The 17,198-nt window shown below is 41.0% G+C and overlaps 1 protein-coding gene and 1 pseudogene across 1 annotated transcript in view; one reads left to right on the forward strand and one right to left on the reverse strand.

The window, feature by feature from the left end:
* Positions 1-349: 349 nt before the first annotated feature.
* Positions 350-17,198, reverse strand: part of CFAP95 (cilia and flagella associated protein 95) — a 146,208-nt gene continuing 129,359 nt past the window's right edge. Inside the window, exon 6 of the mRNA XM_066254727.1 lies at positions 350-538. Coding sequence (XP_066110824.1) covers positions 350-538 — 189 coding nt within the window. The remainder of the gene's footprint in view (positions 539-17,198) is intronic.
* LOC136327482 (small nucleolar RNA SNORA5) lies at positions 13,196-13,341 on the forward strand (annotated as a pseudogene).

Below are 17,198 nucleotides of genomic sequence, written 5' to 3' on the forward strand. Positions count from 1 at the left end.
TTTAAAAATTACCCACATCCCCAAGCAATTACAAGCTTGATTGTGCTAGCTTTATGTGTTTTTCCTGATAAAATTCAAATAAATACACAATCCATAATTAAAATTTAAAAAATTCCACCAAGTACTATCTAAATGTTGTGTTGTATAACCTCAGTGGTATACATATTAAACTTTGAACAATACCAGAGCAGCTTATGAAAAGAAGATTATATACACTGGAATAGAATATAAAATTTTGTTTTTAAAAATACTACTAAAACGTTGTTTCTATTGAATTTATTAGAATAAAAATATCATTAACTGTCAAACCCTTTATTTTTTCATTAGGTAGAGATTCTGATTTCATACATTACTTTAAAAAGGGAACAATAGGACCACCAGTTGATGGGTAGAGTTTTTCTTTTACACATGCATTAGCATAAATCCCACTCTCATCATGCCAAGTGTTGATGCCAAATCTTTTGGAACCATCTAGATCTGTGAACTGAGAACGGCATTTTCTGTGGACTATTGAATAATCATCTTGACAAGGATAATCCTATGTGGGGGTGGGGTGGGGAGAGAAAAGATATTGAGTAACTGAAATATGTAAAGAGGAGTACGTCTTAAAAGTTGATCTTCAATGTGTTAGTCTTATTATGAACAAAGGTTAATTTTCATACAATTGATTAATTTAACCTCTCAATTTACAAATGCTTCAATGAAAAAAATCATTATTGCATTTATAAGTACTTATATCTCTGAAAGAAGAAACTAGTTCATGGTTGTTTTATTTATGAAACTAAAAATAAATCATTATACATTTAAAATTGTTCTAAACCATAAATTTATGGATAAAGAACAATTTAAATTTTATGATTATAAGACCCAGACAATTACAATTCATCTACCCTTCAACACCTTTTAAAAATTAATGTGTTATAATTATTCCAAAGAATAATATCTTGGGTTATATCTTTAATAACTACTATCAAGTCACACTTGCCAGTAAATGCCAAGTTCAAAGACTCATTCCTATCAGAAATTTACCTCAGCATAATCCAGTATAATGTTTAAGGTATTTATTCTTAGTGACTAAATGAAAGCTTCTATTGTAATAAAACAAGACATTATCATTGACCATTTTCCAAAGCAAAAATGGATTCTTTCAGATTACATCAAGGGTAATGGAAGACAAGGAATATAAAATCCTTAAACCAATTATATATACTGCTCACAAAAATTAGGGAATATTTCAAAATGAATATGAACTGATAAAAAAAGCATTTGATTTTTTTTATTAAACAAGAGCATCAAAAAAGCAAACAAGTCAAAAACAGTTGTTCAATTATGCAATACAAAACCAACTTTTATTTCATTGGTGAAAATGCACTATACAAAAGGCTGAAAGTACTAAAGTACTTGCACATTTCCTGACCCCTAATTTCTGTGAGCAGTAATTTCTGCCTTAAATTGATACTATTTTTGAAGCACTAGAACAATATTGAAATTAAATCACCAAAACTATAATACAATGAAAGAATGCCAGAAAGTAGTTCAAATCTTAGATTGACCTTATTGAAAATAATTGAAAAAAATTTTAAATTTTATTTAGGAAATTAAGTTTAATAGGGTGACATTGATCAATAAGAGTACATAGGTTTCAAGTAAACATTTCTATAGCATTTGAACTATTGATTATGTTGTATACCTGTTGGTCAAATAAGTTTGTAAATATGATATATAGGTTTGCTCGCTTATAGTTTGTATTGGGTGTAGGGGACAGGCTGTAAGCAGGCCAAGTCATTATACCCTAAGGCTTAGTTTTATGACTAAGCATTTTCCACCCTAAGTGACTTTATATCAGAGACTTCTTTGTTTGTATATTGGATTAAAGGTTTTGATTTCTACACTATAAAATGGGGCAGACTGGGAGCTTGCTCTCTCTCAGTTCCTGAGATTAGCATTAGAGGAGAGAGCAGAGGAGAGAGAGCAGAAAAATGCCATGTGGAGGAGAGGAGAGGACAGGCAGCCAAGATGGTAGAGTGCTGAAGGAGAAGCCAGTTTGTGCAGAGTTTGTGCAGAGAGAAGGAGATGGTGTTGGGCAGATAAAATATATTATGCTCACTTTGTTAAAGATGACGCTGCCCACGTGGAGGCCATTGCCCAGGTGATATTAATGTGTATTGGGGGTGGGCTAAAGGCAGGCAGAATCCTTGTAGCCTGGGGCTTGGTTTTGGGATTAAGCCTTTCCCACCCTTTTTGATGAGGGGTGGTACAATCCCATCATGCCTCAGAGAAGTGACTTTGTATTAGAGACTTCCCTATTTTGTATATTGGATTAAAGGTTTTGATTTCTACACTTTAAAATAAAGGCAGAACGTGAGCTTGCTCTCTTGGTTCCTGAGATTATCATTAGAGGAGAGCAGAGAAAGGCCACATGGAGGAGGCCAGGAGAAGCAGCCAAGATAGCAGAGTGTTGAGTGAGAAGCCAGTTTGTGCAGAGTTTGTGCAGGGAGAAGGAAGGAGATGGGGAACAGAGGTGAATAAGTCTGGTGAGCTAGAAACCTTTGATTCTAGGAAACTTGGATAAGTCAGTAGCTTTGTGAGCACTGAATGTGAGTGGGTTTTGGATCCCAGTGTGTGTTTTTACTTGCCCGCTGGGTGCAAGCTAGGATTAAAAATGATGGCCCATCAGTTTTTGGCTCCGTTGTTTCTTTACTGACTGTCCGAATCCAATGCAAACCTGCATGGGCCAGACAGCTGTGATGGTGGCCTTGGATACTGGCTTTACAGGTAGCTCAGATGGTTAGAGCATTGTTCCAGTACACTCAGGTTGTGGTTTTGATCCCTGTTGGGCAGATAAAATGTATTATGCTCACTTTGTTAAAGATAACAGGAGGAGGCCGTCGCTCAGGTGATATTAATGTGTGTTGGGGTGGGCTAAAGGCAGGCAGAACCCTTTAGCCTGGGGCTTGGTTTTGGGATTAAGCCTTTCCTACCCTTTTTGATGTAGGGCGGTACAATCCTATCATGCCTCAGAGGGTGACTTTGTATTAGAGACTTCCCTGTTTTGTATATTGGATTAAGGGTTTGGATTTCTACACTATAAAATGGGGACGAAATGAGAGTTTGGCCTCTTGGTTCCTGGGATGATTAGCATGAGAGAGCAGAGGGAGCAGAGTAGAGAGCAGAAAGAGGCCATGTAGCCAGGAGAAGCAGCCAAGATGGCGGAGTGCTGAGTGAGAAGAGAGTTTGTGCAGAGTTTGTATCTGGGATAAGGAAGGAGATGGGGAACTGAGGAGAATAAGGCTGGTGAGCTAGAAACCTTTGATTCTAGGAAACTCGGATAAGTCAGTGGCTTTGTGAGCACTGAATGTGAGTGGGTTTTGGAGCCCAGTGTGTATTTTTACTTGCCTGCTGGGTGCAAGCTAGGATTAAAGAAAATGGCCTATCAGTTTTTGGCTCCATTGTTTCTTTACTGACTATTCGAATCCAATGCGAACCTGCATAGGCCAGAAGGCTGCTGTGATAGTGGCCCTGGCTGTGGCTCCTGGCTTTACAGATGCGGAACAGAGGTGAATAAGGCTGGTGAGCTAGAAACCTTTGTGTTGGGCAGATAAAATGTATTATGCTCACTTTGTTAAAAATGGCGCTGCCCACGTGAGGCCGTTGCCCAGGTGATATTAATGTGTGTTGAGAATCCTTGTAGCCTGGGGCTTGGTTTTGGGATTAAGCCTTTCCCACCCTTTTTGATGTGGGGTGGTACAATCCAATCATGCCTCAGAGAAGTGACTTTATTAGAGACTTCCCTATTTTGTATATTGGATTAGAGGTTGTGAAGCTACAATATAAAATGGGGGCAGAACGAGAGTTTGCTCTCTTGGTTCCTGGGGTGATTAGCATGAGAGAGCAGACGGAGCAGAGCAGAGAGCAGAAAGAGGCCATGTGGCCAGGAGAAGCAGCCAAGATGGCGGAGTGTTGAGTGAGAAGCCAGTTTGTGCAGAGTTTGTATCTGGGATAAGGAAGGAGATGGGGAACTGAGGAGAATAAGGCTGGTGGGCTAGAAACCTTTGATTCTAGGAAACTCGGATAAGTCAGTGGCTTTGTGAGCACTGAATGTGAGTGGGTTTTGGAGCCCAGTGTGTGTTTTTACTTGCCTGCTGGGTGCAAGCTAGGATTAAAGAAAATGGCCTATCAGTTTTTGGCTCCATTGTTTCTTTACCGACTATTCGAATCCAATGTGAACCTGCATGGGCCAGGCTGCTTTGATGGTGGCCCTGGCTACTGGCTTTACACTTTGATTCTAGGAAACTCAGATAAATCAGTGGCTTTGGGAGCCCTGAATGGAAAGAAAAGTGTTTTCCCACTGTGTGTATTTCTTGTCCACTGGGTGCAAGCAAGGTTAAAGCTAATGGCCCACCAGTTCTTGGCTCCATTGTTTCATTACCATCTGTCTGAATCAAATGTGAACCTACAGGGGCCAGGCAGCTGTGATGGTGGCCGTGGCTAGTGGCTTTACAATACCCATCACCCAAAGTCAAATCATTTTCCATCACTGTATATTAGTCCCTCTTTACTTCCTTTCTTCCCCCACCTTCTCGACATCCCCCTCCCCCTGGTAACCACTTCACTTTTATCTATGTTCATGAGTCTCAGTTTTATATTCCACTTATATGTGAAATCATACAGTTCTTAGCTTTTTCTGATTTACTTATTTCACTCAGTATAATGTTCTCAAGTTCCATCCATGTTGTCATAAATGGTACTATATTATTATTTCTTATGGCTGAGTAGTATTCCATTGTATATCTGTACCACATCTTCTTTATCCAATCTTCTATCAAGGGACACTTTGGCCACTGTGAATAATGCTGCAATAAACATGAGGGTGAATGTGTCTTTACATACCAATGTTTTCAAATTTGGGGAATTGACACCAATAGAGGGATTGCTGGGTCATAAGGTAGTTCTATTATTAATTTTTTGAGGAACCACCATACTTTCTTCCATAATGGTTTTACTAATCTGCATTCCCACCAGCAGTGAATGAGGGTTCCTTTTCCTCCACAGCCTCTCCAACATTTGTTATTACCTGTCTTGTTGATGATAGCCAATCTAACAGGTGTGAGGTGGTATCTCATTGTAGTTTTGATTTGCATTTCTTGAATAGCTAGTGAAGATGAGCATCTTTTCAGACATCTGTTGACCATTTATATGTCTTCTTGGGGGCAGTGTCTGTTCAGGTCCTCTCCCAATTTTTTAATTGGATTGTTTGTTGCTGAGCTTTGTGAGTTCTTTATATATTTTGGATATTAACCCCTTATCAGAGCTACTGTTTGCAAATATCATCTCCCATTTAGTTGAATGCCTATTTGTTTTGTTGTCAGTTTCTTTTGCTGTACAGAAGCTTTTTAGTTTGATATAGTCTCATTCATTTATTTTTGCCTTTACTTCCCTTACCTTTGGGGACAAATTCATAAATTGCTCTCTAAAGTCCATGAATTTACTAACTGTTTTCTTCTATGTAATTTATTGTTTCAGATCTTGTATTTAGGTCTTTGATCTATTTTGAATTAATATTTTGTGCAAGGGACAAACTACTCAAGTTTCATTCTTTTGCATTTGGCATTTCTCCATTGTGTGTTTTTGGGTCTTTTGTCCTAGATGATTTATCCATATACATGTGGTTTTATTTCTGGGCTCTCGATTTTGCTCCATTGGTCTGTATGTCTGTTTTTCTGCCAATATCATGCTGTTTTGATTATGTATAGGTATAATTTGAAGTCAGGTAGTGTGATACCTCTGGTTTTATTCTTTTTCCTCAGAATTGCTTTGGCTATTTGGGTTTTTTTTATGGTCCCATACAAACCTGGTGATTTTTTTGTTATATTTCTTTAAAAAATGACATTGGGATTTTGATGGGGATTGAAAATTTTAACCATGCATTCAACTATAACAGTCATTATAGTGTCTATTTATTTACTGAGTGCCTATTATCAGGTGGGCATGGTAGTTGAGTGTTTATATGTTTTAATTAATAACAGGGCTCTAAAGTAGTAATTACTATTCCTACTTTATATATAAGAAAATATAATTTACTTCAAATCTCAGAAGGGAAGAATTTTTAAAATGCTGATATTAAGTAACTCAGCTAGGACGTCAAACTAAACAACTGAATGTCAGACCCATTATGCCTCCAGGATTGTCATGAAATTTTTAATAATTAAGAAATGAAAAAATCATAAAATCCTACAACTACATTTTATCCATGTTCCTTTCTACATAGTTTGGGCTTTTGCTTTATGTTGTTGGGGTCTTTCTTTGGGGCTGTTTGTTTGGTTTTAATCAGGTAGAGGCCCTTTAAATGAGATTTGAACATCACTGGCCAAAACTACCCTTCAGAGGGAGGCAGGATTTGCTCATTCCTACCACAGCTTTGATCAAACTGAAGAAAGTGTCAAATGGAAATGCAAGGTCAATGTGTTCCTTCAATGTCTCTTAAGTAAAGAGGACAATTCATTTGATCAGGTGAGAGACAAGATTATATGTGATAATTTAGGAAAAAATATTCTAGCAGCAGAAGGATTAAAATTGGATCTCAACTATTCATATAATCAACTGATGAATGGTTAAACAAAATATGGTCTATTCACACAGTGAAATATTATTTGGCAATAAAAAATAAAGTACTGATAGATGATATATCATAGAAAACATTATGCCAAGTGAAGAAGCTAAACCAAAATACCACATACAGTATGATTTCTTATAGAAATGTCCAAAATAGGCAAGTCCACAGAGACAGAAGGTAGCTTTTCAAGAAATGGGGAAGAATGTTAATGGGTGTTATGGCTAATTTTCTGTGTCAACTTGATTGTATCATGGGGCACCCAGATACACGTGTACACACCTTGCAACCCAATTCACAGTCTTAAGGACTTTCAGAGTATCAATGATCAAACCTCAAAGATCAATGACTCAAATCATAATATTCTCCAAATGTGTAGAAAAATATCCTTTGCCAATAAGACTTAACCAAGAGCTGAAATGAAGATGAGAAAGATAAGGAACAGCCTGGGGAAGTGTAGGAAGAAGAAGATAAAAGTAAAGGAAAGCAGGACAGCAGAAACAACCAATATTATTCCTACCCAGACTTTAATCAGGCAGAGTCTCTTTGATGTAGACCCAGAGAAGTACATTAGATAAATGAGAATAATGGGAGTCCTGGCCAGTTGGCTCAGTGGTAGAGCATCGGCCTGGCGTGCAGGAGTCCCAGGTTCGAAATCCATCCAGGGCACATAGGAGAAGCGCCCATCTGCTTCTCCACCCCTCCCCCTCTCCTTCCTCTCTGTCTCTCTCTCCCCTTCCCGCAACCAAGGCTCCACTGGAGCAAAGTTGGCCTGGGCGCTGAGGATGGCTCTGTGGTCTCTGCCTCAGGCACTAGAATGGCTCTGGTTGCAACAGAGCGACCCCCCAGATGGGCAGAGCATCGCCCCCTGGTAGGCGTGCCGGGTGAATCTGGGTCGGGCACATGCGGGAGTCTGTCTGACTGCCTCCCCATTTCCAACTTCAGAAAAATACAAAGATAAATAAATAAATAAATAAATGAGAATAATGGCAGAAAGGCATGGGGGTGAGTCTCCTGGCCCCCATCCCTCATGAAAACTCTTAAAAACAAAATACATCTTGGGGCTGCCCTATCATTTGCCTGGGTCACATGTCACATACCTAAGCTGGTGCAGCAGCATGATACCGGGGGCGGGGGGGGGGGGGGGACCTGAGAGTCATCAATCATGAGCCACTGTTGGTATTTTGTGGCATAAAAAGACCCTGAAGTAGCTGCAAGTCTGTAGAGGGGGTTCAGCTCTCACATGCAGAGCTGAGCATTAGATCCGAGACTGAGGGGGAGTCACCAAAGATTTCAGCTGGGTTAACATTACCCACGGTCATAAAAATAAGGCTGAGTGCCTGACCTGTGGTGGTGCAGTGGATAAAGCGTCGGCCTGGAAATGCTGAGGTCGCCGGTTCGAAACCCTGGGCTTGCCTGGTCAAGGCACATATGGGAGTTGATGCTTCCTGCTCCTCCCCCCTTCTCTTTCTCTGTCTCTTTCTCCTCTCTCTCCCTCTCTGTCTCTCTCTCTCCCTCTCGCTCTCCTCTCTAAAAAAAAAAAAAATGAATAAATAAAAAATAAAAAAAATAAGGCTGAGTAATCCCAAACTTGCCATGAGGATTACAGCCTAGTCCAGAGAGAAAGCAAGAGAAATAAAAAGGCTGACAGCTAACAAAGTCCACAGAGCAGATCCACTAATGCCAGCAAGGAAAAGAGCAACCAGGTGGACTAGGAATATCATCCCAGAGACAGAACAGGCAAACAGACTAAGAAAAACAAAACAAAAACGCATTTACCTAAAATCTAGATAGAAATAATATTGGCCGCTTCTGCTGTCTTGCTTTTCTTTATTCTTCCCCCCTAGCGTCAGGATGCTAAGTCATGTCCCTCTCTCCATACACCTGCATGCCCCCTGAGAGAGAGTTGCAGTTGCTGTTGCTGTGTAACAGGCCAATCATAAATAGCATGTAAAGCAAGAGCCATTTTCAGATTCTGTGGGTTAGGAATTTGGAAAGGGTATATTAAAGTGAGCATCCCTGCTCACTTTGGGTCCTCAGCTAGAAAGACTTGAAAGCTGGGAGTGATCTGAGGGCTGGGGCTGAAAACCTCTCTTATTCAAATTGATAGCTGAGGTTGGCTGTGTGCTGGGACCTCAGCTAGGGCCATTTACAGGAACAACCTCACAGGTTCTCTCCATGTGCCAGCTTGGGCTTCCTCATGGCATGATAACTGGGTCTGAGAATGAGGATGGCACAAAGAGAACCAGGAGAAGGCTGTATTGCTTTTTATCACCTAACCTCAGAAATCACAAGCATCACTTCCATCATAGCCACAGTTTACCCAACCCAAGGAGAGGTAATACAGATTCTTCCTCTCCATCAAAATCATGTTGTAACAGCATGTGGGGTGGCAATATGTGTTGTAGCCATTTGCAGATAATAACAATCTGCTACAGGGAGAAAAGTAGGGTGTGTTGGGGTTCACAAGACTACCTCTGGGTTCAATGGCTTGCTAGGAGGACTCACAAGACTCAGCATATAGTGGTACTGGGGGCTATGACTTATTACAGCAAATGGATACAAAGCAAAAATCAGCGAAGGGTAAAGGCAGGTAGGCTGAAATCCAGAGGAAACTAGGTACAAACTACCAAGAGTCCTTTCCCAGTGAGTCACACAGGATGCATTTAAATACCCCAGCACCCTGGCCGGTTGGCTCAGTGGTAGAGCGTCGGCCTGGCGTACAGGAGTCCTGGATTCGATTCCTGGCCAGGGCACACAGGAGAAGCACCCATCTGCTTCTCCACCCCTCCCCTTTTCCTTCCTCTCTGTCTCTCTCTTTCCCTCCCGCAGCCAAGGCTCCACTGGAGCAAAGTTTGCCCAGGCGCTGAGGATGGCTCTGTGGCCTCTGCCTCAGGTGCTAGAATGGCTCTGATTGCGGCAGAGCAACGCCCCAAGATGGGCAGAGCATCGCCCCTTGGTGGGCATGCCGGGTGGATCCTGGTCGGGCACATGCGGGAGTCTGTCTGACTGCCTCCCCGTTTCCAGCTTCAGAAAAATACAAAAAAAAAAAAAAATACCCCAGCAATGAGTTGTGAAATGTTCTCTCCTGGGTGAGCTCATTAGAAACTCAGTGGCCAAGCTTTTTGTGGGAAGCTCATCACATAGGCATCCTCTGCCTTGAACATCCCAAAACTGACTTGCAGAAAGCAAGCAGGTGTTCAACATCAACCATATTGTTTGCACAGTTTGGGCACAGCGAACCATTCTTATTAGGGAATCTCATCTGGAGAGCCAACTTTCTAGATGCCAACCAAAGGGCAACCTTGCAAGCAGGTTTTTAAACTGACAGAGTCTCAGTTCCTCTATGTTGGGGGTTTTGTTTTTTGCAAATAGGAAATGGGAGAGGATCTCCAAGAAAATGAGCTTTTCAAGGGAGATGAAAAACTTCCTATAGGAACTATTTAAAGTGTGAAATCGGACTAATCTTTAAATGGATGGAAGAGCTGTTGTTTACCCACTGGTGGTGGGCTTGGGAAGAAGGCCAGGCGTCAGCTGGACACATTTCCTCTGCATATGTCAGTTGCTATATTTTCAACACCCTCTAACATAATAAAGAAATGTTTATTCAACATCAGTCTAGTGGTAGAAGGAGGAAGGGTTTAGAAATTGTATATAGAAACATATTTTTGAATTATGACATGTTGTTGCTGGCAGGTCCGTTTTTCTGGTGCTTCCCAGACCCTGAGTTCTGACAATGTTCAATTAAGATAGACCAGTCACTGCCCTTCAGCTTTTCCTGAGCCCTTCAGCTAGGTGAGGGTACCTGGAAAATTTGTCTGAGTTGTAAATGAGTGGGCATTAGCACACAATGGTTCATGTAGAGCCAGACTGGAGGGGCATTTCACAGGAAGAACATAGAGGACTTTCCTGGCTAACTGGGGATAAAAACTAAAAATGTCCCATAGCTTCAAACCTGGATGGCTGGGAGAGTTAAAAAGAATAAGAAAGACCTGGGTCTGGGAGGACTTGTGTTAGGAGGAAAACATGAGTCAGATTTCAGACATTTTTAATCAGAGATGACATCGGTATTAAATCTTTATTTGGAAGGTGGTACTGTGGAACAGATGGGCTGCAGGGAGGTTCAGTGCCCTATGCACAGCAGTGACCATTGACTGTGAAAATAGCTATAAAGAACATTATTGGGACCATGAATTATATTTGAATATAGACTGTGAACTACATAATTATACTGTATCAATTCTCCTGAGGTTGAAAACTTGACCATAGCTATGAGTCCTTGTTCTTAAGAAAACCACATTAAATTAGAAGTAAAGGGCCATAATGTCTCCAGTCTACTCTTAGATGGTAAACAAGGGATGCCTCTGAAGGGAGAGGGAGGTTGAAGAATGCAGTGGTAAACAAATGCTCATTCTAAGAAGCTTCCTAGAGGGCCAGACTTGAAAGAATACTAAACACTACCAAGAGTAAGGACCAAGCTCTCATCATCTTTGAGGGTACTGTTGCAGGGAAGGGTTGAGGAAGTCAAATGAAAGATCACGTTAAAGATAGAAAAATAAAGAGCATCAGATAAAGGAACACTGAGGACAATAGGCCCTGTAGAATCAGAAACCACTCAAGATGCAGCAAAAGAATCACAATAGGGAAAACTCTGTCTTAAGGTTAAGAAAACCTTTTCTGCCCCCCTCTTTTTTAAGTGAGAGAGAGAGAGAGGAAGAGAGAAAGAGAGAGAAGAGAAACATATAAGAAGTATCAACTCGTAGTTGCAGCACTTTAGTTGTTCATTGCTTCTCATACATGCCTTGACTGGGGAGCTCCAGCTAGGCCAGTGACCCCTTGCTCAGGCCAGCAATGTTGGACTTCAAGCCAGCAACCTTTGGGCTCAAGCCAGCAACTATGAGATCATGTCAATGATCTCATGCTCAAGCTGGTGAGACTGTGCTCAAGCTGGTGATCCCAGGGTTTCAAATCTGGGACCTCAAAGTCCCAGGTCAACACTCTATACACTGAGCTACTAATGGTGAGGCTTTTCTCTTTCTTTTTTTTTTCTTTCTTTTTAACATATTACTGAGGGCAGTTTAGGATATTACAGGAGGGTCCTCTTGGTGAATAGGGTCCCTAATCAACCTTCCTTCATTATGAAGGACAGACAGAATATGGTTTTATACTTATATCAGTAATATATCAGTTTATGTTATAGGTATCCTACTCTATCCTACTCTTATGGGTATCCTACTCTTACCCATCCCCTCTCCCTTACATCCACATCACTCCTTAAGCATTATATTCTTACTCTAAGCCTTTATTTCCCAAACCTTGATCCAGAATAAAATGACATTGCTATTTTTTCATCAATAGTATATCTAGTTCTCATGCAGTTTTTTCCAGTCTTATAAGGGACTGTTCTGTGATTATTCTTATTTTATTTTGTCTTTTTTCTTTAGAAAATTTTATATTTGATAGTTTTATTTTCAAGGTCATTTTCAATTTTAGACTAGCTTTCTGGAACATCACTAACTCTGTCTAATTTAATGTTATAATATAATTTGAAAGCATAGTTCAATTCCTTCATCCAGATCATCTATAAAAATGCATAATGGGTTGTGTTTTCTGGCCAAATCAGTCACTGCAAACTAACCTTGTGTCCACCACTACAGATAGCTATTAGCCATCTGGTATTCATACAGCAAAAACCATTCTACCCTAGCATGCCTATAAGTATGCTCATTTGGGGTACTCCATTTATTTTTAAAAAGGTATTTTAGGCAGCAAACTTATTAACATGAATGTCACATTGAATGGAATGAAAGTAGACATAAAAGTAGATTGCTGTGATATTTTGTTCATTATTTTCAGTATACATCATGTATAAAATTCTTTAGAACTTACATGCACTTGACTAAAGGCTTGTTATCCTTCAATAAGTGTCTTCTTTCTCTCTCTCTCTCTTTCTCTCTCTCTCTGTCTTTCTGTTTATTCAGTGAGAAGTGGGGAGGCAGAGACAGACTCCTGCATGTGCCTCAAACAGGATCCACACAGCAAGCCCACTAGGGGGCAATGCTCTGCCCATCTGGAGCGTTGCTCCATTGCTCAGCAACCAATCTCTTCTTAGTGCCTATGGCAGAGGCCATGGAGCCACCCTCAGCCCGTGGGGCCAACTCACTCCAACCAAGCCATGGCTGCAGGAGGGAAAGAGAGAGAATAGCGAAGAGAGGAAAGGATGGAGAAGCAGATGGGAGCTTTTCCTGTGTGCCTTAGAAAACCAAACCCGGAAATCCACACACTAGGGCTAAGCTCTACCACTGGAGTCAACCAGCCAGGGGCAAGAGAAGTTGTCTTCTAAGCACACATACAGAGTGATGTGGGAGGAAAAGAAAATTTCGCCTAGAGCTAAATTCACTTAATCAGCTCTGGAGATCACAGGGATAGAAATCTCAGGCAGATCCCTTTGTTCATTTCCCTCACTACTTTAAAAATGACTTCATTTCTATTGGATAGTTTTTCTCCTGATTATTTCATTACAAACATAAGTGTAATTGGAAAATATACTATAATAAATATATAACTAATTGTATATATTTTTGTTACATATTTAAGAAATACTATCCTTTTTATTTGATAAAATTTACGAAGGAGGGGCTGGCCCAGATGGCTGCTACAGCAAGCTCCACCGCTCATCGGCTCTGGGTTCCTGCCCTGGGACCTGGGGATAAGTTTAGCTGTGGACATGGAAAAAAGAAAAAAAAAATTTACAAAGGAAAAGGGAAAAGTACTTGTAACAATTGCAAGTACTCAACTAAAGGAAAATAGCCATAGGAAGTGCAAGGAAGTTTAGTCTATGGTTATAAAGGCAAACATTTATATGTGGATTATTCTTTTTTTTTTCCTTTTAATTTTTTATTTTATTTATTCATTTTAGAGAGGAGAGAGAGACAGGGGAGAGGAGCTGGAAGCATCAACTCCCATATGTGCCTTGACCAGGCAAGCCCAGGGTTTCAAACCGGCGACCTCAGCATTTCCAGGTCGACGCTTTATCCACTGCGCCACCACAGGTCAGGCAAAGGCAAACATTTATATCATCAATGAGTCCAGTCAACATAATAAGGTTTCATCACAAAGAAGAATATGAGGATCTATATGAACAAAAATTTCACAAAATAATCTGATAATATCACACAAACTTTAGTGATGGTCAGCATCAAAAACTGAGCAATATATTGTACTATTGAACCTTAGCCATTGACTAATTTTTTTCTTCCTAATGCACATATTTTTTTTTTTTTTTTTTCTGAAGCTGGAAACAGGGAGAGACAGTCAGACAGACTCCCGCATGCGCCCGACCGGGATCCACCCGGCACGCCCACCAGGGGCGACGCTCTGCCCACCAGGGGGCGATGCTCTGCCCCTCCGGGGCGTCGCTCCACCGCGACCAGAGCCACTCTAGCACCTGGGGCAGAGGCCAAGGAGCCATCCCCAGCGCCCGGGCTATCCTTGCTCCAATGGAGCCTTGGCTGCGGGAGGGGAAGAGAGAGACAGAGAGGAAGGAGGGGGAGGGGTGGAGAAGCAAATGGGCGCTTCTCCTATGTGCCCTGGCCGGGAATCAAACCCAGGTCCCCCGCACACCAGGCCGACGCTCTACCACTGAGCCAACCGGCCAGGGCCCCTAATGCACATATTTTTATTGGTTCTACTATCTTTTTTTTTTTGTATTTTTCCAAAGCTGGAAACGGGGAGAGACAGTCAGACAGACTCCCGCATGCGCCTGACCGGGATCCACCTGGCACGTGGGCGACGCTCTGCCCACCAGGGGGCGATGCTCTGCCCCTCCAGGGCGTCGCTCTGCCGCGACCAAAGCCACTCTAGCACCTGGGGCAGAGGCCAAGGAGCCATCCCCAGCGCCCGGGCCATCTTTACTCCAATGGAGCCTTGGCTGCGGGAGGGGAAGAGAGAGACAGAGAGGAAGGGGGGAGGGGGGAGAAGCAAATGGGCGCTTCTCCTACGTGCCCTGGCCGGGAATCGAACCCAGGTCCCCCGCATGCCAGGCCGACGCTGTACCGCTGATCCAACTGGCCAGGGCCGGTTCTACTATCTTAATGACATAAAAATAGATATAATTTTTCTCATTCTTTAGTCTACATCAGGGGTCTCAAACTCAACTCAGCATGTGGGCCGCAGAGCAAGATCACAGCCATTCGGCGGGCCGCACTAGGTCTACAAAAGGCAACTGTTATGCAACACTTTTCTCACTGCAGTTGAAAACAAAAAAAAATCAGTACAACAAGCACAATCGTACATGCAGTTTACTCAGTGTCACAAAACGACCAGAAACTGTAGTTCGCATCACAACTGTGTTAACTAAGCTAATATCTAGCTAGGATGCTAGAGAAATGAAAAATACAAGTAGGCCCCTAGGCTTACTTAATTTTATCCAAAATATTTTGAACTTCATGGATTAGTCTGCGGGCCGCACAAAATTGTTTGGCGGGCCGCGAGTTTGAGACCCCTGGTCTACATTATATGAGGACATCTGCAACTGTTTTATATTTTCTTAACTTTTTATTGATTTATTAGGGTAACACTGGTTAACAAAATTATATAAATTTTAGGTGTACAATTCTATAATACATCATCTGTATGAAGTATGGTATGTTCACCAATGAAAGTCAAGTCTCTTTCCATCACCATTTATTCCTCTGTACCCTCCCTCTTTCCCTCTGGTAATCACCATACTGATGTCTGTGTCTATAGTTGTGGGGATTTGCTTTGTTTTGTCTTTGCTTTACCTTTCTCACTCAGCCCCATTCCAACCCCACCCAGGCACCTATTTTATATTTGTAATGGTATAATTAGGTATACATTTGAGACTTAAAATTTTCTCAATTTTAATTATTTTTTGTTTTCTCTATTATAGAAGTCAAATATGTTCACTGTAGAAATTAAAGATAATCAAGAAAGAGGAAAATGAAATCTCTCACTATCCTAAGTTCCCTGAAGTAAAGTTGAGCTTTATGACTTAAGGAGAAACAAGAAAAGGAGATCATGGTTACTAAACTACAGAAGTCAATATTAAGTGTAAGTATTATTACAGAAAAAATTGAGCTCTTTCTACTAAAAGGACACACTACCAAAAAATAATTAAGAAGTGAGTTTCCTGGAAATAGATACCCACAATTCCTTAATAGTTGGTGATACATAAGATGAGCAGAAGTAATAATATTTATTTTCTGCCTGACCAGGCAATGGCACAGTGGACAGAGCATTGGACTGGGACACAAAGGACTCAGGTTCGAGACCCCGAGGTTGCTAGCTTGAGCATGGGCTCATTGAGTTTGAGCAAGGCTCACCAGCTTGGGCCCAAGGTCGCTGGCTTGAGCAAGGGGTTACTCGGTCTGCTGAAGGCCCACGGTCAAGGCACATATGAGAAAGCAATCAATGAACAACTAAGGTGTCGCAACAAAAAACTAATGATTAATGTTTCTCATTTCTCTCTGTTCCTGTCTGTCTGTCTCTATGTATCCCTCTCTCTGACTCTCTGTCTCTGTAAAAAAAAAAAAAAAAAATTATTTTCTAATTTTCAAATTGATGAATTAAATGTCTGCCAAGGTCCTTAAATCAAAATGATTACTTGGTATTAAATAAATAACTTAGGATGAAACAGGATCAATGAAAGGGTTGGGATCAATAAAAGAGAATCAAATCAAATAGTAGAATTAAATGCCAGATAGCTCATAAATATCTTTCTGTCTATCTCAGTGAAGTTTCTCCAGAGAGAGAGAGAGAGAGAGAGAGAGAGAGAAACAGAGAGACTAAGATTTTAAGGAATTGGCTCACATGAATGTGAGGTTGGAAGCTCAGGCAGGATTTTTACATTACAGGTGTTGATACAGGATCCCTTCTTCCCCAAGAAACCTCAGGTTTTTGTTCTAAAGGTGACCATCAACTGACTAACAAGGCCCACCCACATTACTGAGGGCAATCAATAAGGAAAATCCTATTGTATTCCAATTAACTGAGGGAAGCTATGAGAGGCCTGTGGAACTATATAAGCAACTACCAGCAGAACCCGAGGTTGAAGCTGGGACCTAGAAAATATGGTCCCTTGGTGCTGAGACAATGTCATAGACTTAGAAAGAGAGCAGTCTGCTTATGAACTACAAAATCATGCCTAAGTATATATGTACAAGGTCAGCACACAAACGTACAACATATACTGAGATCTTTCAGGGATGAAATTTAGGTTCAGGAAAGCCACCATCTCCTTCTGAATCTAAGTAATAGAAGACTATTTTCATAGTTAACTAGCAGCAGCATTTTAGAATACACTGGCATCAATAAAAAGATACAAGGTACAACTATATGACCTCTTCTCTCTTCTCTAATTTCACCTGGCCACTTCATTTGCTGAAGAATCTAAAACTTTTTATTGTTTCAGGTAATAATGTATAATAAGAGGAGCAAGTATATTAACAAATGGCTTTTTTTTTTTTGTTAGTAGATATTGAGTCAGAACATTAACAGAACAAAAAGGAGGAAATTAAATAGCAGATATATTATGATGCAGTACAAAGAAAAGCAGAACTAAAATGAA

This window comes from Saccopteryx bilineata, chromosome 2 (assembly GCF_036850765.1).
Source record: "Saccopteryx bilineata isolate mSacBil1 chromosome 2, mSacBil1_pri_phased_curated, whole genome shotgun sequence".
Classification (NCBI taxonomy): domain Eukaryota; kingdom Metazoa; phylum Chordata; class Mammalia; order Chiroptera; family Emballonuridae; genus Saccopteryx; species Saccopteryx bilineata.